Here is a 27,488-nt window from a genome sequence, read left to right as displayed (position 1 = left end):
AGTATCACATCCTGTTTTAATGAATCAAAGTATTATTTTTTTTTTAAGGGATTTAAAATTTATACCTCTTCTTATTTCCTCTTTATGGAGGAAATCCTATAGAGAACCTCATGCTATTTTTGCCTTAATTCAAGTCAGATTATAATATTAATATCACAATATTGTAAATAAATTAACATTTTGCAGTAGCATATAATTTTGAATCATAAAGCAACAGTGCCATCTGGCGGTATTCTGAAGATATGTTTTTCATCTCTTGGGTAGACATATATCTAAGAGTGGAATTACTCTTTTGCATGTGGATATCTGCCAGCTTAACTATGTTTAACTTTATACCTTTTTTTTTTTTTTTGAGGAAGATTAGCCCCGAGCTAACATCTGCTGCCTATCCTCCTCTTTTTTCTGAGGAAGACTGAGCTAACATCAGTGCCCATCTTCCTCTACTTTATATGTGGGACGCCTGCCACAGCATGGCTTGCCAACCAGTGCCATGTCCGCACCCGGGATCTGAACCGGCCAACCCCGGGCCACTGAAGTGGAACGTGCGTACTTAACTGCTCTGCCACCGGGCTATGTTTAACTTTAAAAAAATATTTTTTGGTGAGGAAGATTCCTCCAAGCTAACATCTGTTGCCAATCTTCCTCTTCTTTTTCTTTTTTGCTTGAGGAAGATAAGCCCTGAGCTAAGATCTGTGCCAATCTTCCTCTGTTTTGTCTGTGGGTTGCCACCACAGCATGGCTTGATGAGTGCTATATGTCCTCCCTGGGATCCAAACTGAGAACCCAGGCCACGGAAACAGAGTGTGCCAGACTTAACCACTACCCTATGGGACTGCCCTGTTTAACTTTTTGAGGAACAGCAAAACTGTTTTCCAAAGTGACTGAGCCATTTTCCATTGCCACCATAAATCTATGAGGATTACAATTTCTCCACATTCTGGCCAACACATTATTTTCCATTACAGCCATCCTAGTGGGTGTAAAGAGGAATCTCATTGTGGTTTTCATTTGCATTTCTCTAACAACTAATGCCGTAGGGCATCTTTTCATGTGCTTGTTGGCCATCCGCATATCTTCTTTAGAGAAATGTCTATTCAGAGTCTTCGCTCATTTTTTAATTAGGTTGTTTATCCTTTTGTTGCTGAGTTATAAGAGTTCTTTTTTTTTTCTTTTGAGGAAGATTAGCCCCAAGCTATCATCTGCTGCCAATCCTCCTCTTTTTGCTGAGGAAGACTGCCCCTGAGCTAACATCCGTGCCCATCTTCCTCTACTTTATATGTGGGATGCCTGCCACAGCACGGCTTGCCAAGCGGTGCCATATCTGCACCTGGGATCTGGACCGGTGAACCCCAGGCCACCGAAGTGGAATGTGCGAACTTAACTGCTGCACCACCGGGCCTGCCCCACGAGTTCTTTATATATTCTGAATACCAGATGTTATCAGATATATGACTTGCAAATATTTTCTCACCTTCCGGAGGTTGTCTTTTCACTTTCTTGAGTGGAGTGTTGGTTTTTTCATCTAACATTCCCTATCAACACTCTTTATAAAATATCTAATATTTAGAACAGTCTCAAGAACACAGTGGCTACTCCTCATTCCTCCCATATGCGTGGAGACCTTGTCCTCTCTGTCCTGCTGTATCTCCAGTGATCTGCATGCAGTAGGTGCTAATATTTGTTGAATAAATCCCTCCAGAGTCTCTAAGGACCGTATCATGGATGGCAAATTCAAATGCCTATAGGATACTGGCAAGTGATAACAGATGAAGAAATAGAGCCATTTCCGCCTTGTAATAAATGGGGGAGTACGTACCCTATCTCCAGGCTAGTTTCTTTAACTAGTCCCCATATTACAAGCTCCTCATCACCTTGTTCTACCCCTTAAACATACAAAGCAATTTCTTAATGTTCCCCTAAAAATATGCCAGTCTTTAGTTCATTTAGGGTAGCTGAGTTATGTTCAAAGTATACCACCAAAAGCAATACTGGATCCCACACGTCACCTCACTCCTGCACTGAGTTTGGAAGTTTCTTCGCTGAGGTAATGACTAAGAGTGAAAAACCAGAGCTAACTACGAATTCTCCAGCGCGACCATTGCAAACAGCTCTGATGGACGAGCTGCCCCTCACCACGGGCCACCCACAGGCGCGCGAGGGCGGCCCGGCTTTAGCCTTGATGCGCTGGGGGAGGCGAAATAAGACGCCGGCCGGCTTCTGCCGGGGAAAAGCGTTCCCAAGGGGGCCTCCGAGGGAGCGCGCAGCCCAGCAGGCGCCCCGGCTTGGGAACGGAGGGAGGGAGGACGGAGAGCCACCGCACGCCCAGCGCAGAATGTGTTGGGGGAGAAGCCGCACCCCAGCCCTCAAGGTCCCCGCTGGAGGACTCAAACGGCCACCCCGCTGGCACAGGAAGGCAGCGCTGCGACCAGAAACCCTTCCCAGGCCGGGGACAGGCGTACGCAGCAGCTGACGTGCCCACTTCGCCAGGCGCCGGCGGGAGCCCGATTGTCACCGCAGAGCCCCGGGCGAGGGGCGGGGCGGAGCTGTCCTTCACTGCGCTTGCGCAGGGAGCCGGTTTCCACAGAGGAGACAGTGGGGAGCGCCAGGGAGGACCGCTACGTGCGCAGGCGCACTCAGCGCCCTCTCCCTTCTTCAAGCGCCCATTCCCTGCAGGCCTGGGGCGGGGTCTCGGGGGGCGAGGTCTGGGGCCGGGGCTAAATGCGCCGAGAAGATCCGCCTCTCTCTGCCAGCTCGCTGTCGCTGTTTTCGCCATCGAAAGTCATGTTACCCAACACCGGGTAAGGGGCTGGGGGGATTGCGCGGCTAGGTGGGGCCGGAGTGGATTTCCCGGGGGCCCGGCCCCGGCGGTGGGAGAGTTACTGGAGCTGCCGGGCGCGCTCTGGAACGCTCTTCCGCGCTGCATTTCGTGTTCTTACCACCTGCAGTTAACGCGTGAAAAGTAACCCAAAGTTGGGTACTTAGGGTGGCAGCCTTGGAAAAACCTCTTCCACAGGTAAAGGATGCAGAGTTGGTTACCCTGCAGCACCCAGGCGGGCCCTACCTTGGGTTTAGCAATAGCTGGGTGTCTTGCTGAAGGCGTGCAAGTTCTAGGTGAAAGGTCGCTGGAACACTCGTGCCCCTGATGAGTCTCCACTTGTTCCGAGCGCTCAATTCTGGAATAATAAAATAATGGGGTGTTTAGAAAATGATTTTCAAGTTAGTAACAAACACCTTAAAAGTATGGGTAGCTTTTGGGGGGTATATGTTTTTCACTTTAAAAAGATTTTTAATTGTGGTAAAATACACATGACGTAAAATTTGGCATCTTAACCGTTTTCAAGTGTACAGCTCAGTTGTATTAAGTACATTCGCACTGTTGTGCAACCAATATCCGGAACTTTTTCAGCCTGGAAAACAAACTCTGTACTGGTTAAACAACTCTTGTGTCCTTCCCCTCAGCTCCCGGCAACCACCATTCTATTTTCTGTTGCTAGAAAGCATGGGTGTCTTAGCTGAGAGGCATGTCCATTCTGTAATTTGCTTGAAACATACAAGCTCATGGCCAAAAGACTTAAACAGCTCAAAAGAGTGAATGGTCAAAAGTGAGTTTCCTCATCCTTAACTTCCAGTCCCCCAGTGGCTCTCTGGTATGTTTCGAAAGATATTCTATGCATTTATAAACATTTTTTGTTGCGGTTATAAACATTTTATACACCACCCTAACACCCCCCTCCCCCCTTTTAATAGGAGTAAACTCTCTTCTGGGCTTTGCTATTTTACTTAATATGTCTTGGGACACACTTTTTCAGTGCATGTAGATCTTCCTCCTTTTTAATGGTTACATAGTATTCTATTGATGTATCATAATTTATTTAACCAGGTCCCTAATACTGGATACCAGATCGTTTCTAGATTTTTATTATTCCATTTTTACTGCAATGATTATCTTTGTATTAACCTGTTTGCACATATTTAAATGTATCTGTATGATAAATTCCCGAAGCTGCTAATACTAATAGTTCTCCAAAGAGGATGCACACCCAAAAGGATGAATCAGATTTCCTAATCCAGCATGTTGGCCAACAGCAAAATATTTGATAATAAAATTGTTTGTTTTGATGATAAAACCTAATTAGAGGGGCTGGCCTTATGGCCGAGTGGTTATGTTCAAGCACTCTGCTTTGGAGGCCCCTGTTTTGCTGGTTTGGATCCTGGGCATGGACCTAGAACTGCTCTTCAAGCCATGCTGAGGTGACATCCCACATCGCAGAACTAGAAGGACCTACAACTAGAATACACAACTATGTACTGAGGGGCTTTGGGAGAACAAGAAGAAGAAAAAAAAAAAAGAAAAAAGATTGACAACAGATGTTAGCTCAGGGCGAATCTTTAAAAAAAAATCTAATCGGAGAAAAAACATTGCACCTCATTATAGTTAAAATTTGGATCGTGAGTAAGGATAAGGATTTTCTTTTAAGATTTTATTTTTCCTTTTTCGCCCAAAGCTCTGAGGTACATAGTTGTGTATTTTTAGTTGTGGGTCCCTCTAGTTGTGGCATGTGAGATGCCTCCTCAGCATGGCTTGATGAGCCATGCCATGTCCGTGCCCAGGATTCGAACCGGTGAAACCCAGGGCCCCTGAATCGGAGTGTGCAAACTTAACCACTTGGAGAGGGGGCTGGGCCCGAGGATATTTTTATATGTTTAAAGCAGTAGTCCTCATCAAAGAGGATTTTGACCCCCATGGGACATTTGGCAGTGTCTGGGAACATTTTTGTTTGTCACATTGAGGGGAGATGCTACTGGTATCTAATGGTTGGAGTCCAGGGATGCTGATAAACATCCTATAATGCACAAGACAGACCCCAACAACAAAGTATCTCGTCCAAAATGTCAATAGTGCAGAGATAGAGAAATCCTATTTAAAGCCATGTGTGTATCTTTTTCTTTGCCTGGCTTACACAATTAGGTTTTGATCTTTGAGAGCTCGAGTTTTAAAATTTCCTTCTGTATCATATGTGTTACAAATATTTTTCTCGGTGCTTTTCATTTTATCTTGGCTTTCATTTTATTATTATTATTATTTTTTTTGAGGAAGACTAGCCCTGAGGTAACATCTGCTGCCAATCCTCCTCTTTTTGCTGAGGAAGATTGGCCCTGAGCTCACATCTGTGCCCATCCTCCTCTACTTTCTATGTGGGACGCCTGCCACAGCATGGCTTGATAAGCCGTGTGTAGGTCTGCACCCGGGATCCGATCTGGTGAACCCAGGCCACTGAAGCAGAACATGCAAACTTAACTCTGTCCCACTGGCCTGGCCCCAGAATTCTGTCGTAAACTAAATTCTGTCGTAAACTGCATTCTTGTATTATGAGGGTCTGTTTCTTGACTTTTTTATTCTCTTGCTTTGGTCTGTCTATTCATGTGCCAGGACCAAACTATTTAAATTTCTCTAGTTTTATAAAATGTTTAAATATCTGGCAAGGCTGGTTCCTGCTCCATTTGGATTCTTTTTCAGAATTTTCCTGGTTATTCCTAGATGTTTATTTTTCCAAAGGAACTTTAGAATAGCTTGTATAGTTTCTAAGTGCTTTTCTTATTAAAAATAATTAAAAATTTTATCACCTTCCCCCTGATTTTGAGGTACCAGAGAGTTTTGGTAAATAGTGGTGTCAGTTGACTCTTTGTTAGCAAGTTTTAGCATCTGCTGATGGGACGGCGGAATTTGGGTCCTTTCTCTCTCGGCTTCCATACTCTGCTCCTAATGCTTTAGAGCTGGAGGAGTTCCTTTGTGGGATAGACTTGGGCCTCAGGTTAAGAGGAGAAGCTGCCTTTGCCTTTCTTTCCACCAGTGCCTGAGATTCTGAGTGAGCAGGAAAATGTCCTTTATCCATCCAACTGGACCCAAGGCAAAGGGTTATTGCTTGTTAAAGCAATAGTCAGCACATTTTCATCTAAATACTTACATTAAAAAAATCACTTTAATTCTCTATGTATTCTGCCTTTTGTATAAAAAAGAAGAGAAAATTACATACATATACACACACACACACACACGATGTGTTTTATATATGTGTGTGCGTATTTGTGGATTTTTGGAAAAAGACATACAAGAAAGATAAGCCAGAAATTAATGAAGCTGGTTACCTGCAGGCATGGGATTAGTTCATTCTCTAAGTGTACATATTTATAAGGTTTTGACTTTTAAACCATATACATGTTTTACAACATCCCTTACCAAAGATGGAGGAAAACAAATAAACTACCACAACTAGAAGGGCCTGCAACTAAGATATACAACTGTGTACAGGACGGGTTTGGGGAGATAAAGCAGGAAAAAAAAAAAAAAAAACGATTGACAACAGTTGTTAGCCCAGGTGCGAATCCTTAAAAAAAAAGAAGATTGGCAACAGTTGTTAGCCTAGGTGCCAATCTTTAAAAAGAAAAAGAAAAGAAAAAAAAGAAAGAAAGAAAGTAAAATGGAATGCCAATATAAACAAAGGGGATTAGCGCTATATCAAATTTATCACATTAACATACAAAGAAAAAGAAAGAATTCAAATAATTTTTAACATAGTAATTTGACTATGCACCTTTGGAGAGATTTATTCTAAAGACAAAAAGAAGTGCAAAGAAATCTTGAACTTAGCAGATTTATTATTGGCGGTGGTATTAGTGTGGCAATTCGAATACTATTGTGTCTTACGGTATATACCTGCCTCTTGTTGGTTTCCTTCTTTAATATAAGAACAGATGAAGATCCTTACTCTCCCCGTTGCCATGGGCAAGAGCGTGGTACTGGAATCTTTTGCTATCCCTTACCCTGTCTCACAGGGCTCTTGTCCTTTTTCTTCCAGGAAATTATGTCTCTTTTGGCATCCCATCCTTGTTACCAAAACTATCAGGGTCTAGGATTTCTATTTATCGTGTTGAACCTAGAAATTTTTAACATATATAGAACTTACTGAAGTCTAAAGTGAATATAATTTTACCGTTCTCCCAAATAATACAAGGACCTAGAAAAGTTAAACTCCAACCATCCCATTTTAATTTGTTTTATTTCTTTATTTTTTGAGGAAGATTAGCCCTGAGCTAACATCTGCCACCAATCCTCCTCTTTCTGCTCAGGAAGACTGGCTTTGAGCTAACTTCCATGCCCATCTTCCTCTACTTTGTATGTGGGATGCCTGCCACAGCATGGCTTGACAAGCAGGCAGGTTCATAGGTCTGCACCCAGGATCCAAACCAGCGACCCCTGGGCTGCTGAAACGGAATGTGGGAACTTGTGCCACTGGGCTGGCCCCTAAATTAATTTTGTTTTTGAGAAAGTTTAGCTCTGAGCTAATATCCACTGCTAATCCTCCTCTTTTTGCTGAAGAAGATTGGCCCTGAGTTAACAACTATGCCCATCTGTTTCTATTTTATACATGGGACTCCTGCCACAGCATGGCTACTGACAGACAAGTGGTGTGGTTCTATGCCTGGAAACTGAACCTGGGCCACTGAAGCAGAGCGTGCCAAACTTTAACCACTAGGCCATCAGAGCTGGCTCAGGGAAGGATTTCTTAACCCCAAAAGCGTTGTCTGTAAAAGAAAAGATTCATAAATTCTGCTACAAGAAAATATAGAATTTCTCCTTTTCAAAAGATACTGTAAAGATAGTGAAAAGGCATGCCACAAATGAGAAGATGTCTTAAAGATATATAACTCATAGACTTTTATGAGTTATTCCAAAAAAATTAACTATATAGAAAGATGAGCAAAACTAATTCATAGGAATTACACAGAAGGAACATAAGTGACTAACATATGAAAATATATTCAACTTTATTAGTAATCAGGGAAATGCAAATTAAAACCACAGTGAGATACCATTTCATATCTACCAGATTGGCAAAAATTTTAAATGTCTGACATCAGGTGGTAGAGAGCTGTGGAACCGTGGGAGCTGTCATACATTGCTGCTGGTGGGAATATCACCACTGTGGAAAGAGGTTTGGCATTATTTGGGAAAGTTGAACTTCAGTGTGTGTTTCACTTATCCATTGCTGTGTAATAAAACACTCTAAAACGTAATGGTTTAAAACAACAGTGATTTATCTTTATCCACAGTTCTGTGGATGGGCTGGGTTCTCTTCTGCTCTGCACACTCTAAGTCGAGGTCGTTCATATGGCTGCATTCAGCTGGGTCCTTGGTTGGGGCTGAAATGTCCTAAAAGGCCTCTCACCCTCTACGGCCTCTCTCATCTGGCCTCTCATCAGTTGGTAATCTGTCCCTCTTCTTTGCAACATAGCATCTGGCTTCCAAGACAGAGAAAGTGGAAGCTGCCAGCTGTCTTACAACCTGGGCCTGGGAATCCCAGAATATGATTTCCATCACATTCTATTGCTCAAAAAAGTCTTAAAGCTGACCCAGACTCAAGGGGTGGGGGGGCATATACCCCTCCTCTTGATGGAAGGAATGCCAGAGGATCTGTGACATGTTTAATCTACAGCAATGCCCAATAATCCAGCAATTTCACCAGTAGGTATTTGCCCTAGAGAAGCTCTTGCACATGTGACTGGAAGAAGGGTACAAGAATATTTTTAGCAACATTGTTCATAATAGGAAAAAAAACCCTGGAGATCATGCCAAAAGTCCATAAACAGTAGAATGAGTAAATAATTTATAGTGTGTTTATATGTGGAATGTTGTATATTAATTAAAATAAGTGTAGCTATTTGCACCAACATGGATAAGTCTCCAAACTATGTTTTATGAAAGAAGTGAATCATAGAATAACATATACTGTATGAGTCTATTATATAAAATTCAGGGCCAGCCCAGTGGCACAGTGGGTAAGTTCGCATGTTCCGCTTTGGCGGCCCAGGGTTCACCGGTTTGGATCCTAAGTGTGGACCTATGCACTACTTGTCAAGCCATGCTGTGGCAGGCATCCCACATATAAAGTAGAGGAAGAGGGGCACAGATGTTAGCTCAGGGCCAAAAAAGAGGAGGATTGGCCGCAGATGTTGGCCAAGATGGGGTAATCTTCCTCAAAAAAAAAAAAAGAAAAAATTCAAAATTAGGCAAAAGCTAAACAGTGTATTATTTAGACCATGGTTAGCCAAACTTTTTCTGTAAAGGGCCAGATAGTAAATATTTTAGGCTTTATGGGCAAGAGGCAAAGTTGGAGATACTATGTAGGTATAAGAGATGTATATATAACATCATATATATATGAGATGTATGTATAGCAACAGAGAACCAATTTCCACAATATTTTTTGTTGGTAAAATTCAAAACAAGTATAATTTTTGTAATACAGATCTACTCATGAGAAGAATGAAATTCTTTTTTTAGGGGGAAGCGGGAGGGCATATTAGTTTCCTGGGGCTGCCATGACAAAGTACCACGAATTGAGTGGCTTCAAACAGAAATTTATTCTCCCATAGTCCTGGAGGCTAGAAGTCTGAAGTCAGGATGTCAGCAGGGCCGCGCTCCCTCTGAAATTCTGGGTAGAATCCTTCCTTGCCTCTTGTGTCTTCCCAGCTTCTGGTGTAGGCGGCGCTCCTTGCAGCTGCGTCACTTCAAGCTCTGCCTCTGTCATCACATGGAGTTCTCCTTCTGTGTCTGTCTTTGCATAGTCTTCCCTCCTCTTATCAAGACACCGGTCATATTGGATTAAGGGCCCACCCTCCTCCAGTTTGAGCTCTTCTTAACTGATGACATCTGCAGTAACCCTGTGTCCACATAGGGTCACATTCTGAGGCACTGGAGGTTAGGGCTGCCACGTATCCTCTTGGTAGATGCAGTTCAGTCTGTAACAGGGAGATCATGTTTTGCTTAATTGGGGTTCAGAGTTCGTGTTCCCTCTCATCAAATTGATCATAAATGTTCATCTGTAAAAGCCATTCTTAGCTCTAGGACCACCCACAACCAGATGGAGGGTTGGATTTGGCCCCGGCTTAGACGTAGATATGTAGGTATTAGGAATAGTATGGGGCCAGCCTGGTGGCACAGCGGTTCAGTGCACACGTTCCGCTTCAGCCACCCGGAGTTTGCCAGTTCGGATCCTGGGTGTGGACATGGCACCACTTGGCAAGCCATGCTGTGGCAGGCGTCCCACATATATAAAGTAGAGGAAGCTGGGCACGGATGTTAGCTCAGGGCCAGTCTTCCTCAGCAAAAAGAGGAGGATTGGCAGCAGATGTTAGCTCAGGGCTAATCTTCCTCAAAAAAAACAAAGAAAAGGAATAGTAAAAAACCAGGGAATGAGTAATAATGTTTATAGTTTTTATCTTGTGGGGTGGGGGAGGAAGAAGGAAGATTGGGTTAGAGAGGAATAGACGGCAGGCTCTGGGGTACTGGTAATATTTTATTCTGTTTCTTGGTATTCATTTTATTTTGTTCTTTGTACATATTAGTTTATATGCTTTTGGTATGTTTGCTGTATTTCATGAAAAATAGTTGCCACCTCTCTGTTTCTTCTCCACTCCCCTTCTTTCTTTATTATTATTATTATTATTATTTAAATTTTTCCTTCTTCTCCCCAAAGCCCCCCAGTACATAGTTGTATATTTCGGTTGTGGGTCCTTCTCGTGGTGGCACGTGGGATACCACCTCAGCATGGTTTGATGAATGGTGCTAGGTCCTTGCCCAGGATCCAAACCAGTGAAACCCTGGGCGGTGGAAGCAGAGCGTGTGAACTTAACCACTGGGCCACAGGGCCTGCCCCCATCCCCTTCTTTCTTACCAAACCAGTTATTCTTTATTTTAAAATCCTCCTCCCACACTCACCTCTGATTTCTTAACTTCTGGAGTGTAATCTTCTGGATTTTGGCAAGTGCCTTATGTTCTTTTGTTAACAAGCCTGTCTCTGGTTACTGTCCCCCTTTCTCTTTGTTATTGTCACTTTTGCTGTACTCTCTTCATCCTTCTCCTTAGACAAGCTTTTTTATTTCCCTTTAGAAAGTAAACAAGAAAGTGGTTTTCCTTTCTGTTGTCTGACTTTATTTTAGATCTTTCCTTCTCACCTAACAACTAAGTAGGAAGTTTAAAGTGAAGGTGGATGGATGTAAAGAATGAATGGGCTCAGAGAACTTTCCTTAGTACTTTTGGCTCAGAGAAGCTTTTGATCAATACCCTGAGTTCTTTGCCAGCCTCCTAGTTTTGTGTGAGTAATGGCTTTATTGAGATGTAATTCACACACCACACAATTCACCTGTTTAAAGTATACAATTCAGTGGCTTTTAGTATATTCACAGAGTAGTGCAACCATCACCACAATCAATTTTAAAACCTTTTCATGATCCTCAAAAAGAAATCCCACACCCCTCGGTGGTTGGATATGCCACGTGTTATTTATCCATTCATCAGTTAATGGACATTTCTGTTGTTTCCACTCTCGCTGTTATGAGCAATGATCAGCATCCATTAAGCAATTATTTGCTTTTAGATAATTTCTTTTAAGTGGTATGTATTCATTGTAGAAAATTTGAAGAATATGATAAAATTTACTCACTATCCTGCTACCCAAAAATAAGCTTTAACACTGTAAAAGTGGGCAAGAAAATGCATGTTTATGTAGTTTATTAATTCCTCATTTCTCTTTCAGATTTACTTCTCCTTTGAGCAGATTTTGTTTGCCAAATCACAGCAAGTCTGGCCAACGGCATTTGTAATAAACAGTTTCTAAATCGTACGATGGGAGTCCAGTAGAATTATTAACTATCAGAGGAGGAGGGAAGAGGGTTTAGAGAAAGTTTCAGAGGGGGAAGCATATATTGTGAAAATGTGCATGCATTCCTGACACTGGTAAGTAAATAAAACGTTGAGATTTCTAATAAGGTCGCACTTGTTCTGTTGTAGGAAGCTAGCGGGATGCACGGTTTTTATCACAGGCGCAAGCCGTGGCATTGGCAAAGCTATTGCATTGAAAGCTGCAAAGGACGGAGCAAATATTGTCATTGCTGCGAAGACCACCCATCCACACCCCAGACTTTCAGGCACAATCTATACCGCTGCTGAAGAAGGTGAGTGTGACAATGCCCTTTGCATGAAATGCCCTTCCCGTGGTTTTAATATGTAGAGAATTTGCTGGAGAGTTTAATTATAGCTGTTTGAAAGCTGCCCTAAAAATAATTTTATCTGGCTAAAGAAGTATTTTGACACCTTAGAGTAGGGATTAGGCTCTGTTGTTCTTCTCTAGCAGTTTGGTTTTTTGTTTGTTTATTTTTTTGAGGAAGATTAGCCCTGAGCTAACTACTGCCAATCCTCCTCTTTTTCTGAAGAAGACTGGCACTGGCCCTGAGCTAACATCCATGCCCATCTTCCTCTACTTTATACGTAGGACGCCTACTACAGCATGGCTTGCCAAGCGGTGCCATGTCCACACCCAGCATCCGAACTGGCAAACCCCGGGCCGCCACAAAGCGGAACATGCGAACTTAACCACTGTGCCACCAGGCCGGCCCCTCTCCAGCAGTTTTGAGTAATATGAGAGACTCCCATTAAAAATCGTGTCTCGAGAGGGCAGTGGTTCTTGGATGGGAGCAGAGAGCTGGAGTGGAAGCGGAGAGGAGATACTTGAATGGTGGATGATGTGAACGCTTGAAAAAGCTCTCTGTGTGATTTATTCTCTGCACAATTCTCAAGTCATCATTTTAATACTTTCAGTTCACAAATAATTATTGAGTGCTGATATTCAAGGAATTGTTTTAGTCAGAGTATCAGGAGGGAGGGCTTAAAATTTCAACTTCAGTTGATATTGCTAGTTTTATTAGTTAGGTTAATAGCATTGTGGTTATGTTAGGGGAATGCATATGGAGTATGTATGAGTGAAATGATGCCTGGGATTTGTTTTAAAATACATCAGCAAAACCCAAAATGGGATTAGGGGCAGATAAATGAAACAAATTAAACAACTGGTAAAACATTAATAATCGTTGAAAGTAGATGATAGATTCATGCTAATTCATTATACTATTCTTTATGTTTTTTGTATCCTTTTGAAATTTTCCATAATAAAGCTTTTTAAAATTATTTTTCTTTTTTTGCTTTTTCATAGAATTCTTTTAAAATTACCTTCCATTTTTTGTTTTTTATAGAGTTGGTCCAGCTAGTCTGAAGCTGGAGATGGGTTGGTCAATCTTTCCTACTGTAGAATCGAGTTGCTAGTAGTTATGAGACATAGTTATTTATATTGATTTTCTGAAAATGGGATACTAATTTCTTTTGACTCTTGTATCAGAACGACAAGTTTAATATTTGAATGCTTTCATGCTTTTTTTGTTTGTTTATCCTTTGTAGTCGAAGCAGCTGGAGGAAAGGCCTTGCCATGTGTTGTTGATGTGAGAGATGAACAGCAAATCAATAATGCAGTGGAGAAAGCAGTTGAGAAATTTGGAGGTAGTGCCTTAATTCTGAAATAATTGTTGACTATTTTTGCAATATAGGTGTAACTATAATTTTAATTTTTAATTTTTTAAAATTTTCTGAGTCCTTGGAATATAACCCCAAATGAGTATTTGCTGACACAGAAACATAGCTTAAAACCATCTGATGACTTTTTTTAATTGTTGACAATTATTTTGAATAATATAACAAATCTGCCATCCAGTATTGAGTTAGAACCCTGACAATAATGTACATCTAACCAAGTAGTTTCCCAGACCCCATCCACTTGCCTCTCCCCAATTAATCTAACTGTCATTTGATAACTTTTTCATATTTATTGGAAAAGTGCAGATAACTTATTGGCGTTCAAGATATTTCACATTCTGATCTCAACAGACTTTTTTGATTCCATCTTCTAGACCCCTGTGTAAACTCCCTACTCTAGCCAAAATAGTTGACTTCCATCTCCTTACCTTGAATTTTTTACCTCTTCGCATTTTCTCTTCCCCTTCCTGAGGCTCCTCTAGTGCCCAGCCTTCCACCTCCGATCTTTCCTGAAATGCTCCCTTCTCTGTCTTTTGCAATCCCATCTTTCTGTGCTTAAATCTCATCTCCTTCGTGAAGCCAATTCCCTGACCATGCCCACTCATCAGAAGTGTATGTTTCTTTCTCTGAACCCCTAAAACATTCCTTCGATCCTTATCTTGTACTGCTTTAGATCTTAGTAGTTCTTTTTTCTCCCCAGTTAGTTCATAATCTCCTAGAAGGCAGGCATTTGGGGTTGAGCTAAGGTTTTGATGATATTATAGCAAAGCACCTAGCCATGTCCAAATCCTACCCAAACCATTACCACGCTCCCTCCTAATATTCCAGAGACTGTATGGACATACAAGGGATATTGGCCAATGGGAATAAGGTAGTGCTGTCTCCTTAGCGAGGCTTTTGCTTCTAACCCCCAGGGTAGAGAGCTGTGTTATACTGGACTGGAGCATGGAGCTTTGGCTCAAGTGGGGCCTCTTCCTTTAAATCCAAAATCTTACCCCTAGGTGGCCACGTTTCCCAAAGTGATGTGAATGCCCACTTGAGAAGAGGAGAGAGAATGCAAACTTACTGATTTTTTTCTTACTGATAGGGCCATAAATGTGGAAGAGAAAGGAGAGGAAGCCACATTCATGTGCAAGACCTTTTATCTAAAATGACTTCAGCTGCTAGTAAAAGTGGCCAGTTAGTGCTAATAAGGATTGGACTTAATTAGTGTATCCATTCATTTTTTAGGGAGGAATTAAGGGAGGAGGTGCGTGGGGATAGACTGGAACTTTTCCTATCCCTGTATTCATCCAGTTTTAGTTCTGTCTGTTGATCCATTGTGTCTATCAACTGAGGGTGAGTTTATCCTTCTTGGAGAATGAGATCATCAGAATATTGGGGAAGGCTGCTGCCACCTTCATCTGAGCCCTTGCTCAACCTTTATTTCTGTCCTAACAACAGTTCAGTTGTTGTCCGGTATGGTCCCAAGAACCCTCTGAAATGGGTCAAGACAGGACATTAGTTAAAGGTACTCAAGGCCATACTGTTCAGGCCCAGAATTTACCCGCTATGTAACTTTCCATTTGAAGTCTACTTGTGCTGTCCAGCCTGGTTCACCAGAGAGAGTTGTACAGTATGTGCTAATACAGCATAGCCCAATAGTATATGCTTGACTGTCAAAATGTGAAGGATCTCCACTTTCCAGTATTGGGCTTGATCAATAAATGGCAAGCAAAAGGATATATTGGAGTATATGGGGAAGACATTTGGTGTAAAACTAATTTGGTCTGAACTTGTTTTTCCAAAAGGGCCTGAGGTGGCCACTGAGCGTGCATTGTGTATCTTTTAAGTATTTACCATGTCCCAAAGATAAGAACAATGCCCTTAAAGATAAGAATGGAACTTCCCCCACATTGGCATTTCCTTAAGGATAAGCATCTCTCTCTAAACTAAGGATTGATTGCTGGCCTACAGTGCTCACCTTGTGACCACCTGGCTTGAAACCACAGACGTGCTACCTGCTGTGTTCATCAATTGCTATGTGAAAAGCCATGCCAGCAAAGCAATCTCGTGACTATTGTAAAAGGGACATTCCAATCATATGTGATACATGCTCTTTGATGGTATATAACCACTGTGTCAACCCGACTTCTTTGGAGTGTTCCATTCCTTTGTGAAAGGACTCTCCCGGGCTATATGGTCCTCAGATCTGGCTCATAATAAACTCACCCCAATTTTGATTTATAGGTTGGTTACAGATTATTTGCATCGACAGGCTCCTACAGGGAAATTAAAGTCTCACAAATGAATTTCTTCTCTTGTTGCCACAGAGAACTTGAAGACCCAAATTGAAATCTTTCTTGGGAAAATTAAAGCTAGAAATCTCTCCTCTCGCATTTTCTTGTTCTGTTTTGTCCCAGCCAAAGAGGTTTCACTCAGTTGCACCGGTAGTCTGGGGTTTATTCTCAGCCACGATAGCTTCTTGTTTCCATTGGACCTGGTATCATTCCTTCAGCATCTTCAATGTTGGATTATTCTAATTTTACCTATCATGTGATCTATTTTTCCAGGAGTAGACAGAGAAAATGGAAGGAACAGAGGGAAATGTTGGTTTTTGTTTCTTCGGATACCTGTTGATCTGTATTATTGGCCTGGAACTCATGTCATGGGAACTTAAACTCACTTGGTAGAAATCTTCAATTAAGAGGTGATGCTTTCCATATCTTTGGGGAAAAAAATCTCCCAATATATTTTGCTGTCTGTTGTTGAGAGGGGCATCTGAAACACTTCTGTATTCTTGCTAAATTTACAGATTGGTCATGGAGTTACTCTATTTTGGAATCTTTCCTAAGATTTCCTTCTCTCCTTAGTATCGACTTTGCTATACAGTGGTCCCCCACCCGCAGCCCTGAGGGATACGTTCCAAGACCCCCCAGTGGATGCCTGAAACCATGTATAGTACTGAACCCTATATGTGCTTTGTTTTTTCCTATACATAATACCCATGATGAAGTTTAATTTATAAATTAGGCACAGTAAGAGATTAACAACAATAGCTAATAATAAAATAGAACAGTTATAACAACATGCTGTAACAAAAGTTACCGTGGATCTTAACCTGAGCATATGATTTTGTTCCTTTCCTTATTAAGTCGAGAACTTTCACCTTTTCACTTAAAGCAAGCACTTAACATCTTCCCTTTGGCATATCCGAATTACCAGCATCACTGCTCTTGAGCTTGAGGGCCATTATTAAGTAAAATAAAGGGTTACTTGAACACAAGCACTATTCTACCTTGACATTTGATTTGATGTCCAAGACGGCTACTGAGTGACTAATGAGTGGGTAGCAGGTATAGTGTGGATACGCCTGACAAAGGGATGATTTATGTCCTCGGATGGACATTGGGAGATTTCATCGCACTACTCAGAACAACGCTCAATTTAACATTCGTGAATTTTTTATTTCTGGAATTTTCCATTTAATATTTTCTGACGGCGATTCACCACAGGTAACTGAAACTGTGGAAAATGAAACCGCAGATAAGGGGGAACTACTGTATTTAAAAGTTTTTGCTTTCCATTTTCCCATTAACCTCTGCTTTCCTGGCATAACAATGCAGTTAAGAGTGAGCGCTGTTCAGCTACTCGGCTGCTACTCTCTCCTAATCAGGATGATGCCCTGTCTATAAGAGACGATTAATAGCCTGCTCTTCTTCTTCCTCTGTATTCTTTTTCCACAGAGATCCCATGCCTTTATTTTTTGTTTGTCTGGTTTCAGTTCCATACTGTGGTTGCTACTCGTATGGCCTTCTGTTTGGAATTCCGTAGACCTTTGAGTTCTGCCTTTTAGGGAAAAGTTTACCTCCGTCCTGATATTTCTCTCTGCTGGATAATTGTCCTTGACAAAGTCCTGAGCAGTTGATGAGCATGCCACCTGGTGCTCCCGATCCCCTTGCCTTCCCTCACCTTCAGAGTTTTTCAGGCCTTGAGCAAATTATGTTATTATTATTTTTTTTTTAAGATTTTATTCTTCCTTTTTCTCCCATAGCCCCCCGGTACATGGTTGTGTATTTTTAGCTGTGGGTCCTTCTAGTTGTGGCATGTGGGACGCTGCCTCAGCATGGCCTGATGCGTGGTGCCATGTCCACGACCAGGATTTGAACTGGCGAAACCCTGGGCCGCCAAAGCAGAGCGCACAAGCTTAACCACTTGGCCATGGGGCCGGCCCCAAATTATGCTATTTCATAAACCACAGAAACATTCTTTCCTGCCACCTTTTTTTTTTCCTGCAGCTGGCACATATATGCCTTTTGTGTATCATTTCCCACTACGTCCCCTGATCCATTTTAATCTGGCCCATCTGAGTTTAGTATTTTAACCTACCTCTTAAATTGGACCCATTTTTTTCTTTATCATTGGCAAGTCAGATATATTTGCCACATCAGTATATCTTCATTCCTCATCTGCTTTCTTTGCTTTTGGGCCCAGAGTTTGTGCTGCTAACATACTTGTCACTTGTTATCACGTAGTGAGAGAGATGAAGTCAGTAAAGTCAAAGAATCCATTGATTGGATCCACTCTCACTGGCTTCAACTTCCTGAGTAGGGTAATTCTACACAGGTGGTGTATATATATATATATATATACACACATATATATACCCATCAGTTCAGCATCTCACCCTGACCCTCAATTTGCTTTGCTCCCACCTGGTTTCTTCTTTAGTGACTATTATCTTGTCTCTTAGGCCTGGCAGAGTGGCTGGTGTAGAGTAGGCCCTCGGTGATTATCTCTTAGTAATGTGGTTGAGCAACTAGCTTTGTGGATTGAGAAACATGTCCTAGATTTAAAAATTCTTTCCACGGGCCTTTTCCACTGCTGAAGGCAAGCATTGTTATGTTCATTCTGGAAAGGTGGTAGTCACAGCACCTAGAACTTGTCTCGGATATACAGATGATTTACTTGAGTTTGAGTTTTACTATAATGAAGCTATAAAATGTATTACAGTTAAATCCAAAGCTAGTCTAAGGACACATTTTAAGAAAACGTTAGCAACACAAACTCTATACTAAAGGGTGTGGAAATTGAGGAAGGAGGATGTGATCAAAATTTTATAATGTTGCTATATATGAACACAGGGTGCTTATGACTAAAGTGTTTCAGTGAGTATAATAACCTTATTTAAACCATTATCCACATATTATGAGAGAGGGAGGCATGGCAAAGTTACAAGGATAACAAAAGATGTTTATTGCAACAGTCTAACCCTAGCAGTAGAAATTGTGATATTTCTATTTGGTGGAACATTAAGTGCTTTTTGGAAAGAATTATGAAGTCCATGTAGAAACACAGAGAAGGGTTTGAAATACTTTTGCATTTTATCATTTTAACGTATTTAATTAAACTCATAACTGTAAACAAAATATGTTACATATGGGTAGGGACTGGATAGACTATGCAGAAATAATAGTTATTCTAGACTTATTTTCTTTTATTTTGTGTATGGGTTACAAAACAAACTTGGTCTACTTTGATAATTTCCCTGGAATTGAAACTCTAGGTCTGTTCTCTTTTTCTAGTTCCCAAGACCAGAAAGGAGCTCTCTCCTTTAAGTAAGGGTCTTAGAGAGGAGGGGGAGTGGTGTGATTGGAAAGAGGGCAGGCCTTGGAAAGATGCTAGAGAGGAGGGAAAACTTTAAGGACGTTGACTTAAGGTTCTTGGAGACAGGGAAGGAAGACCAGAAGGTAAGGGAACAGAGAAGAATGGAAGCTACAAACCATTAAAGACTAAGCCTCCTCGTAGTGTCATGTGGAGCTCTGATGATTGGCTGTCTCCGTGGTGCCAGGGAAAATCATTTGGGCCTTTAAACACAGCTACTGAGTCTTACATCGTTGTATTGGTCAGTCATATTACCTAAAGGAAGTATTTGTGAGTCAATTTAGGGTTCAACTATGTAAATGTTTTTATTTCTTTTTGTTATGAAGTTTAAGTTACACTAATAGGAAACTAATTATTTGAAAACAGGAATTGATGTTTTGGTGAATAACGCCAGTGCTATCAGCTTGACCAACACATTGGAGACACCTACGAAGAGAGTGGATTTGATGATGAATGTCAACACCAGAGGCACCTACCTTACGTAAGTTAGAGTTGTGGGAGAGAATGTTGCAATGATTCCTCATAGAATAGTTGTAAACAGATTTGAACTGGATTATCAATACAGTTTAAAATCTACTCAATACTTGTAAAGGCCTAAAAGTACTCCGAGGCAGCAGATAGTATTTTAAGTAAATAGTTTATTCAGAGCTCCTTTTCTCTGTGACTCTAGGAAAGACTGAAGTATAGCTCAAGCATTTTCAAATGTTTGCGTGAACAAATACATATATGCATACCAAGTCTTTCATAGTCTTCTTATTACTCAAGCCAGCAATAGTCTCTCCTTCCTCTACAGAACACTTGAATTTAAGTTATATAACTAACAGAAAGCTCATTTTGAATCACATTTTAATGTAACTGACAAAAGGCTAATTCTATCTTGAACAATATCAGGAGAAATATAGAATATAGAATGAAAGTGAAGGGTAGTCCAGATCTGTTCTGGATTGATCAGATGGTCCCCTCTTTTGTTTAAGTGTCCATTTGTTTATTTATTTACCCTCGGGTTCTACCATTTTGCTTGTAGACATAAGGATAGATAGAACTTGCTTGTCTGCCTTAAATGTCTCTTATGTGTATCTGCCTTATATGTATAATAGAACAGGTGGTTAGGACCTTGGGCTTTGGAGCCAGACTCCTCTGAGTAGGATTCAAATCCTGCCCCCTATTCCTCATGACTTTCTATCTCGTGACCTTGTGCAAGTAACTTACCTCTTGCAGGTTTAGTGTCCTCATTTGTAAAATGGGGATAATAAAGAAGTATGTCATAGGATTGGTCATGAGGGTTAAATATAAACTTTGTTAACTTAGTCCTAAACTTTGCCCCCAGCTGTGTTTTGCTGGGTTTGCAAAACTTGGCCCTCACCATGTTAAAATTGTTTTTATTAGTTACCTACGTTCAAAATTTCATCAGTTGCCTACATGAAAAAAATCATATTTACACAAAAATGCAGATTTCTGGATTTTCTTGAAGCATTGGAAAATCTGGCCACATAAAGACAGCATTCCTACATGGCTGAGTGGCACAGTATCAGTTGGCTCATTAGATGGGTCATGAGCTCCATTGTCTTCTGAATGTGGAGGATAGGCTAACAAGTTGCCGTTCATTGTTCTTATGCTTTTGTTTTTCTTATATTAAAGAGGGAAGTAAAATATTTCTCATACCCATGTCTATCTGAAGTGGGAAAATGAGACTTATGCCAAGAGGGCCATATGTTCAACTGAAATGAGTGAGAGCTTACTTTATTGAATTTACTTCTGTAAACGCAATATGTAAGGTATATCGTAGTGAATCAAACCATGGTAAGAACTTTGGCAAGCATATAGAAAAGATTGTGGTGAAAAACTTAATGAGCTATAAAAGGACTAACATTTCAATAGGGTTTGTGTTTATTTTCAAATAAAATCAGCAATGTTGTATGTGATACAGTTATGTGTTACATGAAGAAATTATCTGAGCATCAAAATCTTTTATAGCTGGAAACTTTGTGAAAGAATTTTGATTAAATGTAAACACTCATTTAAACAGGTGTTTAAAAATATAAACCAACCAGGAATACTGTTGCTCACCATGTTGAATTAAGGCTCAGAAGGGCACAATATGTGAGAAAGGTGAATCATTTGTGGCAGTTTCTAATATAGGTGATGAAGCCACAGATATAAATATTCCATCCACCTAGTTATGTTTATTTATGGTGTCAGGAGAATTTTGGTGTGATTAAAAAATTTTTAGACTGGGTACCCGTAATATGAGCATTAGGAAGTGACTTGTTAAGTGTTGAGAAATGTCTTAGGAGGGTTAATATAGATTTGTCAAAATTAGTAATCATAGCTATAGACAGTGCTGCTGTGATGGTCATTGTTAACGTTAAGCTTATGAAAATCTACACTAATGTGGAAATGTTTCACTGAGGTACGTAAATTCAGTTTGTTTATTGTATTGTTCGCTAGGAAGTGCTCTTGCTAAAAAGTTAAAAATGGCTTATGTTATGAATTCTCAGAACGAAATACACTTCCGTGGGTTGAACCACAGACAGTTCAGTGCTTTCCTCATGTTGAATACACACGTGATTGTCTGCTCTGTGAAAAGACTGTGTGGCTGTAGCATATTGTTGAAGATAGTTTGTTTTTAATTTGAAAGAAATCAGCTCTTTTTGCCACCCAAGAGAAAATTTTCAGCTGTTCCCAAACAAAGATTGCATCAAAGACTTGGCTTTTTTAGCTGACATTATCACTTATGTAAACGCAAATGTATGATTCTCATTGTTCGTTCCTTGTGAAATTATGTCTTTGGAAAATCCACTTGCAAGAACAATCTGGCCCCTTTCCTATGCTGAGGTCATTTTCCAAAAATGAAAATGATGGCCTAAACTACATTACTACAATTGTAGATTTGAAGGTTTTTTTTTTTTTCCTTTTTCTCCCCAAAGCCCCCCGGTACATAGTTGCATATTCTTCTTCGTTGTGGGTCCTTCTAGTTGTGGCATGTGGGAGGCTGCCTCAGCGTGGTTTGATGAGTGGTGCCATGTCCGCGCCCAGGATTCGAACCGATGAAACACTGGGCTGCATGCAGCGGAGCGCACAAACTTAACCACTCAGCCACAGGGCCAGCCCCTACAATTGTAGATTTGAAGATTCAGTTCAAAACAAAACAAAAAATCCTAATTTCAAACTATAAGCAAATGAACTAACCGTGTTCAATTACCTTTCTCATTGAAATTATTTGTGTAGTTGAAGAACTGACAATGGAATATATAAGCTGTAGGTCTCTAAACTAAATATGAGCACATTGGAATAAGAAATCTACAGATATCTCAGGAATAGATACCCTAAAGTAAAAACCCCTTTTTTAAGCAAAGATTCTATTCACTGTTTAAAGTTCTTACATTTATGAACAGCTATTTTTAAGGTAAAACTAACTATTGTTCCCAGTTAAAGGCATATTGCATTGCCAAATGAAAGACCTGACATTGACCTTTGGACCAAAGAGAATGTTCAGATTTTTAGCCCTCTTTGAAGGGTATAAGTTATAACAGAGAAGTTCATAATGAAACATTTCCATTTTAATTTTTGTCTTGTGTTTTATTTAGTGACACTCATTTCTTCATGGAAAATAAATATAGATTGTTTTCTCAGGGAAGCCTGGGGAGCATCCTCAGGCAGAGAGTGGGGGTGAGGCCCAGAGAACTGACCTCTTTGGAGGTTTCAGCAAGGAACTGGAGCTGTCTCCTCGTCCCTGGCGCCCAGGGGCCTGTGGCCTGTGCCTTGTGTTTTAGTTGTTTAGCAAAACAGGGTTGGAAGGCAGAGGGGAGGTAGAAGGCAGACCCTTAATTTGTATTTTTAAGTTTTAATTAAATATATAATCTCCAGTATTGTATGTGTTTGTATCATGTTAAATGCTTATAGAAATTCAGTAATAAGGTTCGATTATATTTCTGAACAGTTGATTTTTCTCATACCCCGTTTGCTTTATTTACTCAACTTCCCTACAGGCCTTTGAGCTCACAACCCTGAGTAAGTAAAATAATTCATGTAAAAGTAGTAAGTGCAAGGCCTTGCACACAGTACGTTTTCGATAAACTTAACTATTTCTTTAAACTGAAGGTGTTAGTCTCTAAGCGTGGTGCTAAGAGTTTTCGGTATAGTATATAAGATAAGGCATGTGCTGTGAAAATGCACCTGATGTAGGATTAGTCCCTGTCGAGGGTCAGGGGAGCGAAGTGCAGGTAGAAAGGTTTGTCTGATAGATCAAAGGAGAAGCTCATGCTTATAATGTCAATGAGAGGAGCTCTTTCGAGTGTAAAATATCGTTTTATTGCCTGAAATAGATTTGGTTTGTTTCTTATTGATGCTTTGAGGTGCACCTTCACTATTTTAATGAATATGAGCGGTAATATTTGCACCTCCCCCCCCACCCTCGTAAAAGTGAAGCATCTTTGGAAAGGAACAGCAGTATGTACAAAATCCCTTTAGTGATGTTGATTGTATTTGGTTCGTAAACTTGAAAAGGTGTTGCAGGTGATAACAAGAATGTTGTACATTTGGTAATCAGAAAACTGACTTGAAAGAAGAATGGACTAGTTTAAAGTCCGAGAAGTTATTGAATGAGAAATAAAACTAAAAGCTATAAAATTATTATGCTACAATATGTTATAGCTTAATAATTAAAATTTTAAAATATTAGACTTGAGTCTTTTGTAAAATAATTTGCATACCCTTATGAAGAGTTTTTTTTTTTAAACTAAATATTGCCCTCAAAGACATATTGCATTGCATTTTGGTGCAAATTAAATTTGGGAATGGATTGGGAGTTATATTATTAAATTGCAGTTCCAATGTAGTAGGAATACCACACCTACTAAGAAGAAATTAGTCAGCATATGTCATACTAATAATAGCAGTTGTTTATTTCATGTTTAGTATCTGCACTGTTGTATCTCATATATATCCTCTCATTTTAATCCCTTGGTCAGTCCTAGATGGTAGCAGGTATTACCAACATTTACAAGTGAGAAAACTGAGAATTAGAAGACTATATGTTTTGCCCAAGATCACACAATGAAGGGGCAGAAAGAAGATTTGAACCCAGGTCTGACTTGAACACCCATGTTCTTTACCACACTGCTGGCTTTGCTGGCCGACAAGTACATTAACTGTTACTGAAAGTTGTGTGTGTGTGTCGGGGAGGGAGAACTTGGAAGGATATAGTTGAGTTGGATTTAAGGCTAATGTGCCAAGGATTTGGTTATTTTCTTCAAGCAGATCATGTTGTCAGGCCATTAAGCAAAGCTTCAAAGGATGAAAATTAGTTGTTCTTCTTAGCTTCATTCTAGAAAAGTAAAAACAAACAAATGAAAGTACCCTACAGATTACTGAGCAAGTTCCCTTGCTCTATAGCAGTGGTTTAAAATGTAAGTGAGGAAGGTGTTAGAAAGCTATTGACTTGTGTTTTCTTTTGCTTTCAGATCTAAAGCATGTATTCCTTATCTGAAAAAGAGTAAAATCGCTCATATCCTCAATCTCAGCCCACCACTGAACCTCAACCCACTGTGGTTCAAACAGCACTGTGGTAGGTGGGAGAATGAGGGGATGGTTTGTTTGGTTAATTTGTTTTGTATTAAATCAGTATATCTATGATATAATCATAATTTGTCCGTAGTATTCAACATTAAATTTTCTATGCAGAATCGGTAGCATTTTGGAAAGCAGATTCTTAATCTTTTGTCTGTAATCTAAAAAATTGAGGTATAATTTACACTCAATAAAATGCACAGATCTTAATGATTCTTTGATGATAAGTTTTGACAAATGTATACACTTGGATAACCAACCTGCCAATCAAGATAGGGATTTCCATCATCCCAGAAAGCTCCTTCAAGTCCCAATTGGTGTGTTTTATTGTACGTTAACTTATTGTTCAATGAAGTTGGTTAAAAACTATCCATGAAATGCTTCACATTTCACAGCAAACTAATGACTTAAGGGGAGTGTGCTAAATAACTAGATTTATGTGTGGGTGCCTCCTTTAAGATGGTTGTGTGGGAAGTATGCTAAGTGACAAGGTTTACATATGGGTGTCTCCGTTAAAATAGTTGTATCAGATACTTAGCCCTTACTGCTACATCATTCACTAAAATTTGCACAGGCAGTTGGAGTAGAAACCCACGGTGCAAAACTGAAAGAAGTACTGTTTTAATTGAGTAGGTTAAACAAGTGTGTAACCTTTTGTTGTGGTTTTACTAGCAGTAGTTTCCCTTGAAATGATCACTTTCATCCTTTAAAAAGAAAAAAAAAAAACAAGTAACATCCCTATATTGAGAAAAATGAAAGTTTATCTTTTCTTTTAATAAAATATTAGAATGGAAATATATAAAACTAGTTCATTCCTGTTCAGCTACTTCCATAAAAATAGTTCTTTTGAAAACAGTACATTTTTAAAATTATATTTTGTATATTTTATATTCTTAGAGAATTCTGAAAAAATGTATCAGGGAAGAAATAGTAATAGAAGGAAATTGGTTATTTATGCCCACAAATTAGTTTGTTTCTTAATTAAATACTATTCTTTGTGGTTTCCTTCAGCTTATACCATTGCTAAGTATGGTATGTCTATGTGTGTGCTTGGAATGGCAGAAGAATTCAAAGGTGAAATTGCAGTCAATGCATTATGGCCTAAAACAGGTATGTACTTAAAAAAAATCCATTTATTGGATTCTCATTGATTGCCCTTGACACTCGTGCGATGTGTCTTGGGTGGGTGTAGTGGCGGGAGTGAGTAGACTATCAATGGTAACCCCATTCTGTCTGCTGGAAAGCAAGTTAAACTTTTTGTTGTACAGATAAGGCCCTTTTCAATCATCTTCTAGCTTTGACTTGGACTACAGGACTGACTCTTCAGCCAATTGCTATACTAGAAACATCGAATACCGGAACACCTGAGTCTCATTAAAGCCAACTGTGCTTCCCTAACTTTTTCTCCATTCTCGTCCTTGGTACCTCACTAAATTCTGCAGGTTCTCATGCTTTGGTTTTCTCTTCACATATCCCAATGAATTCTTGTTTACTTTCTTATATTCTTGTTACCTTTGTCTCTTTCCTTTATGAAAAGCTGACTTATCTGTACTTTCATGTGGCTGCTTCTGAGTTCACAGAGAGCCTAGACCCCCTTACAGGAGAACCTGCATATGGCTGGGCTTTGTATGCAGCTTTAGAGTAAACGTATGACAGAAGCTGCTGGCTTGCAGGTTAGGGAATATGCTGTATAAAAATGAGGGAGACCCATCCAAAATGACAGAAAGGGGGGCCGGCCCGGTGGCACAGCGGTTAAGTTTGCACGTTTCACTCCAGTGACCTGGGGTTCGCCGTTTGGCATCCCAGGTGTAGACCTACACACCACTTGTCAAGCTTTGCTTATATCCCACATATAAAATAGAGGAAGATGGGCATGGATATTAGCTCAGGGCCAGTCTTCCTCAGCAAAAAAGAGGAGGATTAGTGGCAGATATTAGCTCAGGGCTAATTCTCAAAAAAAAAAAAAGAAAGGGAAAGCCTTTTTGTGGGTTCTTATTCTCCACTTATATATCATAGTAGCTTAAAGGAGGAAAAAGAAAAGACAATTTATTTTGTTATACATTTTTCCATATATTTAATAGATAATGCCTGTGAAAACATTAACTTCTTTCATCTTAAATCTAAATGGCAATCCTATTCCAGAAAAGTATGTTTAATCCTAAAGTGATTGTGTGGTGGGAACCACTTTTTCATTTCACTTTTTAAAAATTTAACAGGACCTTCATTACACTAACATCAACATTTAAACATTCAAATTAGTGTGGCCATTTTTCCAAGGAAACTTCTTAGGAGTCAATACTGGTGTTTCTGCTCCTGAGACATGGTGGGCATGCACGTGGTGGTCACTCATATTTACTGAATGAATGGGATTTTTGGATTCCTTTTGAAAGTATCTTCATGTTCTTCAGTACATTCCTTGAAACTTACAGATGGCCACTTGGACTATTTTCCACTTATTTGAGGGTTAGAGGGAAAGGTTTCTGGGAAGGTGCCTGTTAGAACTCATGTCCTTGCCATCTTCCCTTTCCAGCTACCTGCATGCTCCCCTGAGTGGAACAGCTGTTGGGCTGGCAGGCAGGCAGGACTTGGAAGGAATTAGCACGGCATTGATTCTATAAGAGAAGTAACTGAGACACTTGTGAAGGACTTTGTTCCCCTCTGGTCTGGAGGACAGAATGGGGCCAGTAGAGAGCACTGGAGAAAGAATAAATCCTCAGAAGTTCCTGGAGAGAGCTTGACCCATGGAGATCTGAGGAGCTCAACAAGAGGGATTCAAAAGGTGCAGTAAGGGGCCAGCCCCACAGCCGAGTAGTTAAGATCATGCGGCCTGGGGTTTCGCTGGTTTGGATCCTGG

The 27,488-nt window shown here is 40.2% G+C and overlaps 1 protein-coding gene across 1 annotated transcript in view; it reads left to right on the top strand.

The window, feature by feature from the left end:
* The first annotated feature begins 2,242 nt into the window (after window positions 1–2,242).
* HSDL2 (hydroxysteroid dehydrogenase like 2) overlaps window positions 2,243–27,488 on the top strand; it is a 70,710-nt gene continuing 45,464 nt past the window's right edge. Inside the window, exons 1-6 of the mRNA XM_014834472.3 lie at window positions 2,243–2,798; window positions 11,852–12,015; window positions 13,292–13,390; window positions 19,433–19,547; window positions 24,529–24,632; window positions 25,646–25,744. Of these exons, the coding sequence (XP_014689958.2) occupies window positions 2,719–2,798; window positions 11,852–12,015; window positions 13,292–13,390; window positions 19,433–19,547; window positions 24,529–24,632; window positions 25,646–25,744 (661 nt within the window). The 5' untranslated portion in view covers window positions 2,243–2,718. The remainder of the gene's footprint in view (window positions 2,799–11,851; window positions 12,016–13,291; window positions 13,391–19,432; window positions 19,548–24,528; window positions 24,633–25,645; window positions 25,745–27,488) is intronic.

The sequence above is a fragment of the Equus asinus genome, chromosome 10, assembly GCF_041296235.1.
Source record: "Equus asinus isolate D_3611 breed Donkey chromosome 10, EquAss-T2T_v2, whole genome shotgun sequence".
Lineage (NCBI taxonomy): Eukaryota > Metazoa > Chordata > Mammalia > Perissodactyla > Equidae > Equus > Equus asinus.
This window is presented reverse-complemented; position numbering and strand designations above follow the sequence as displayed.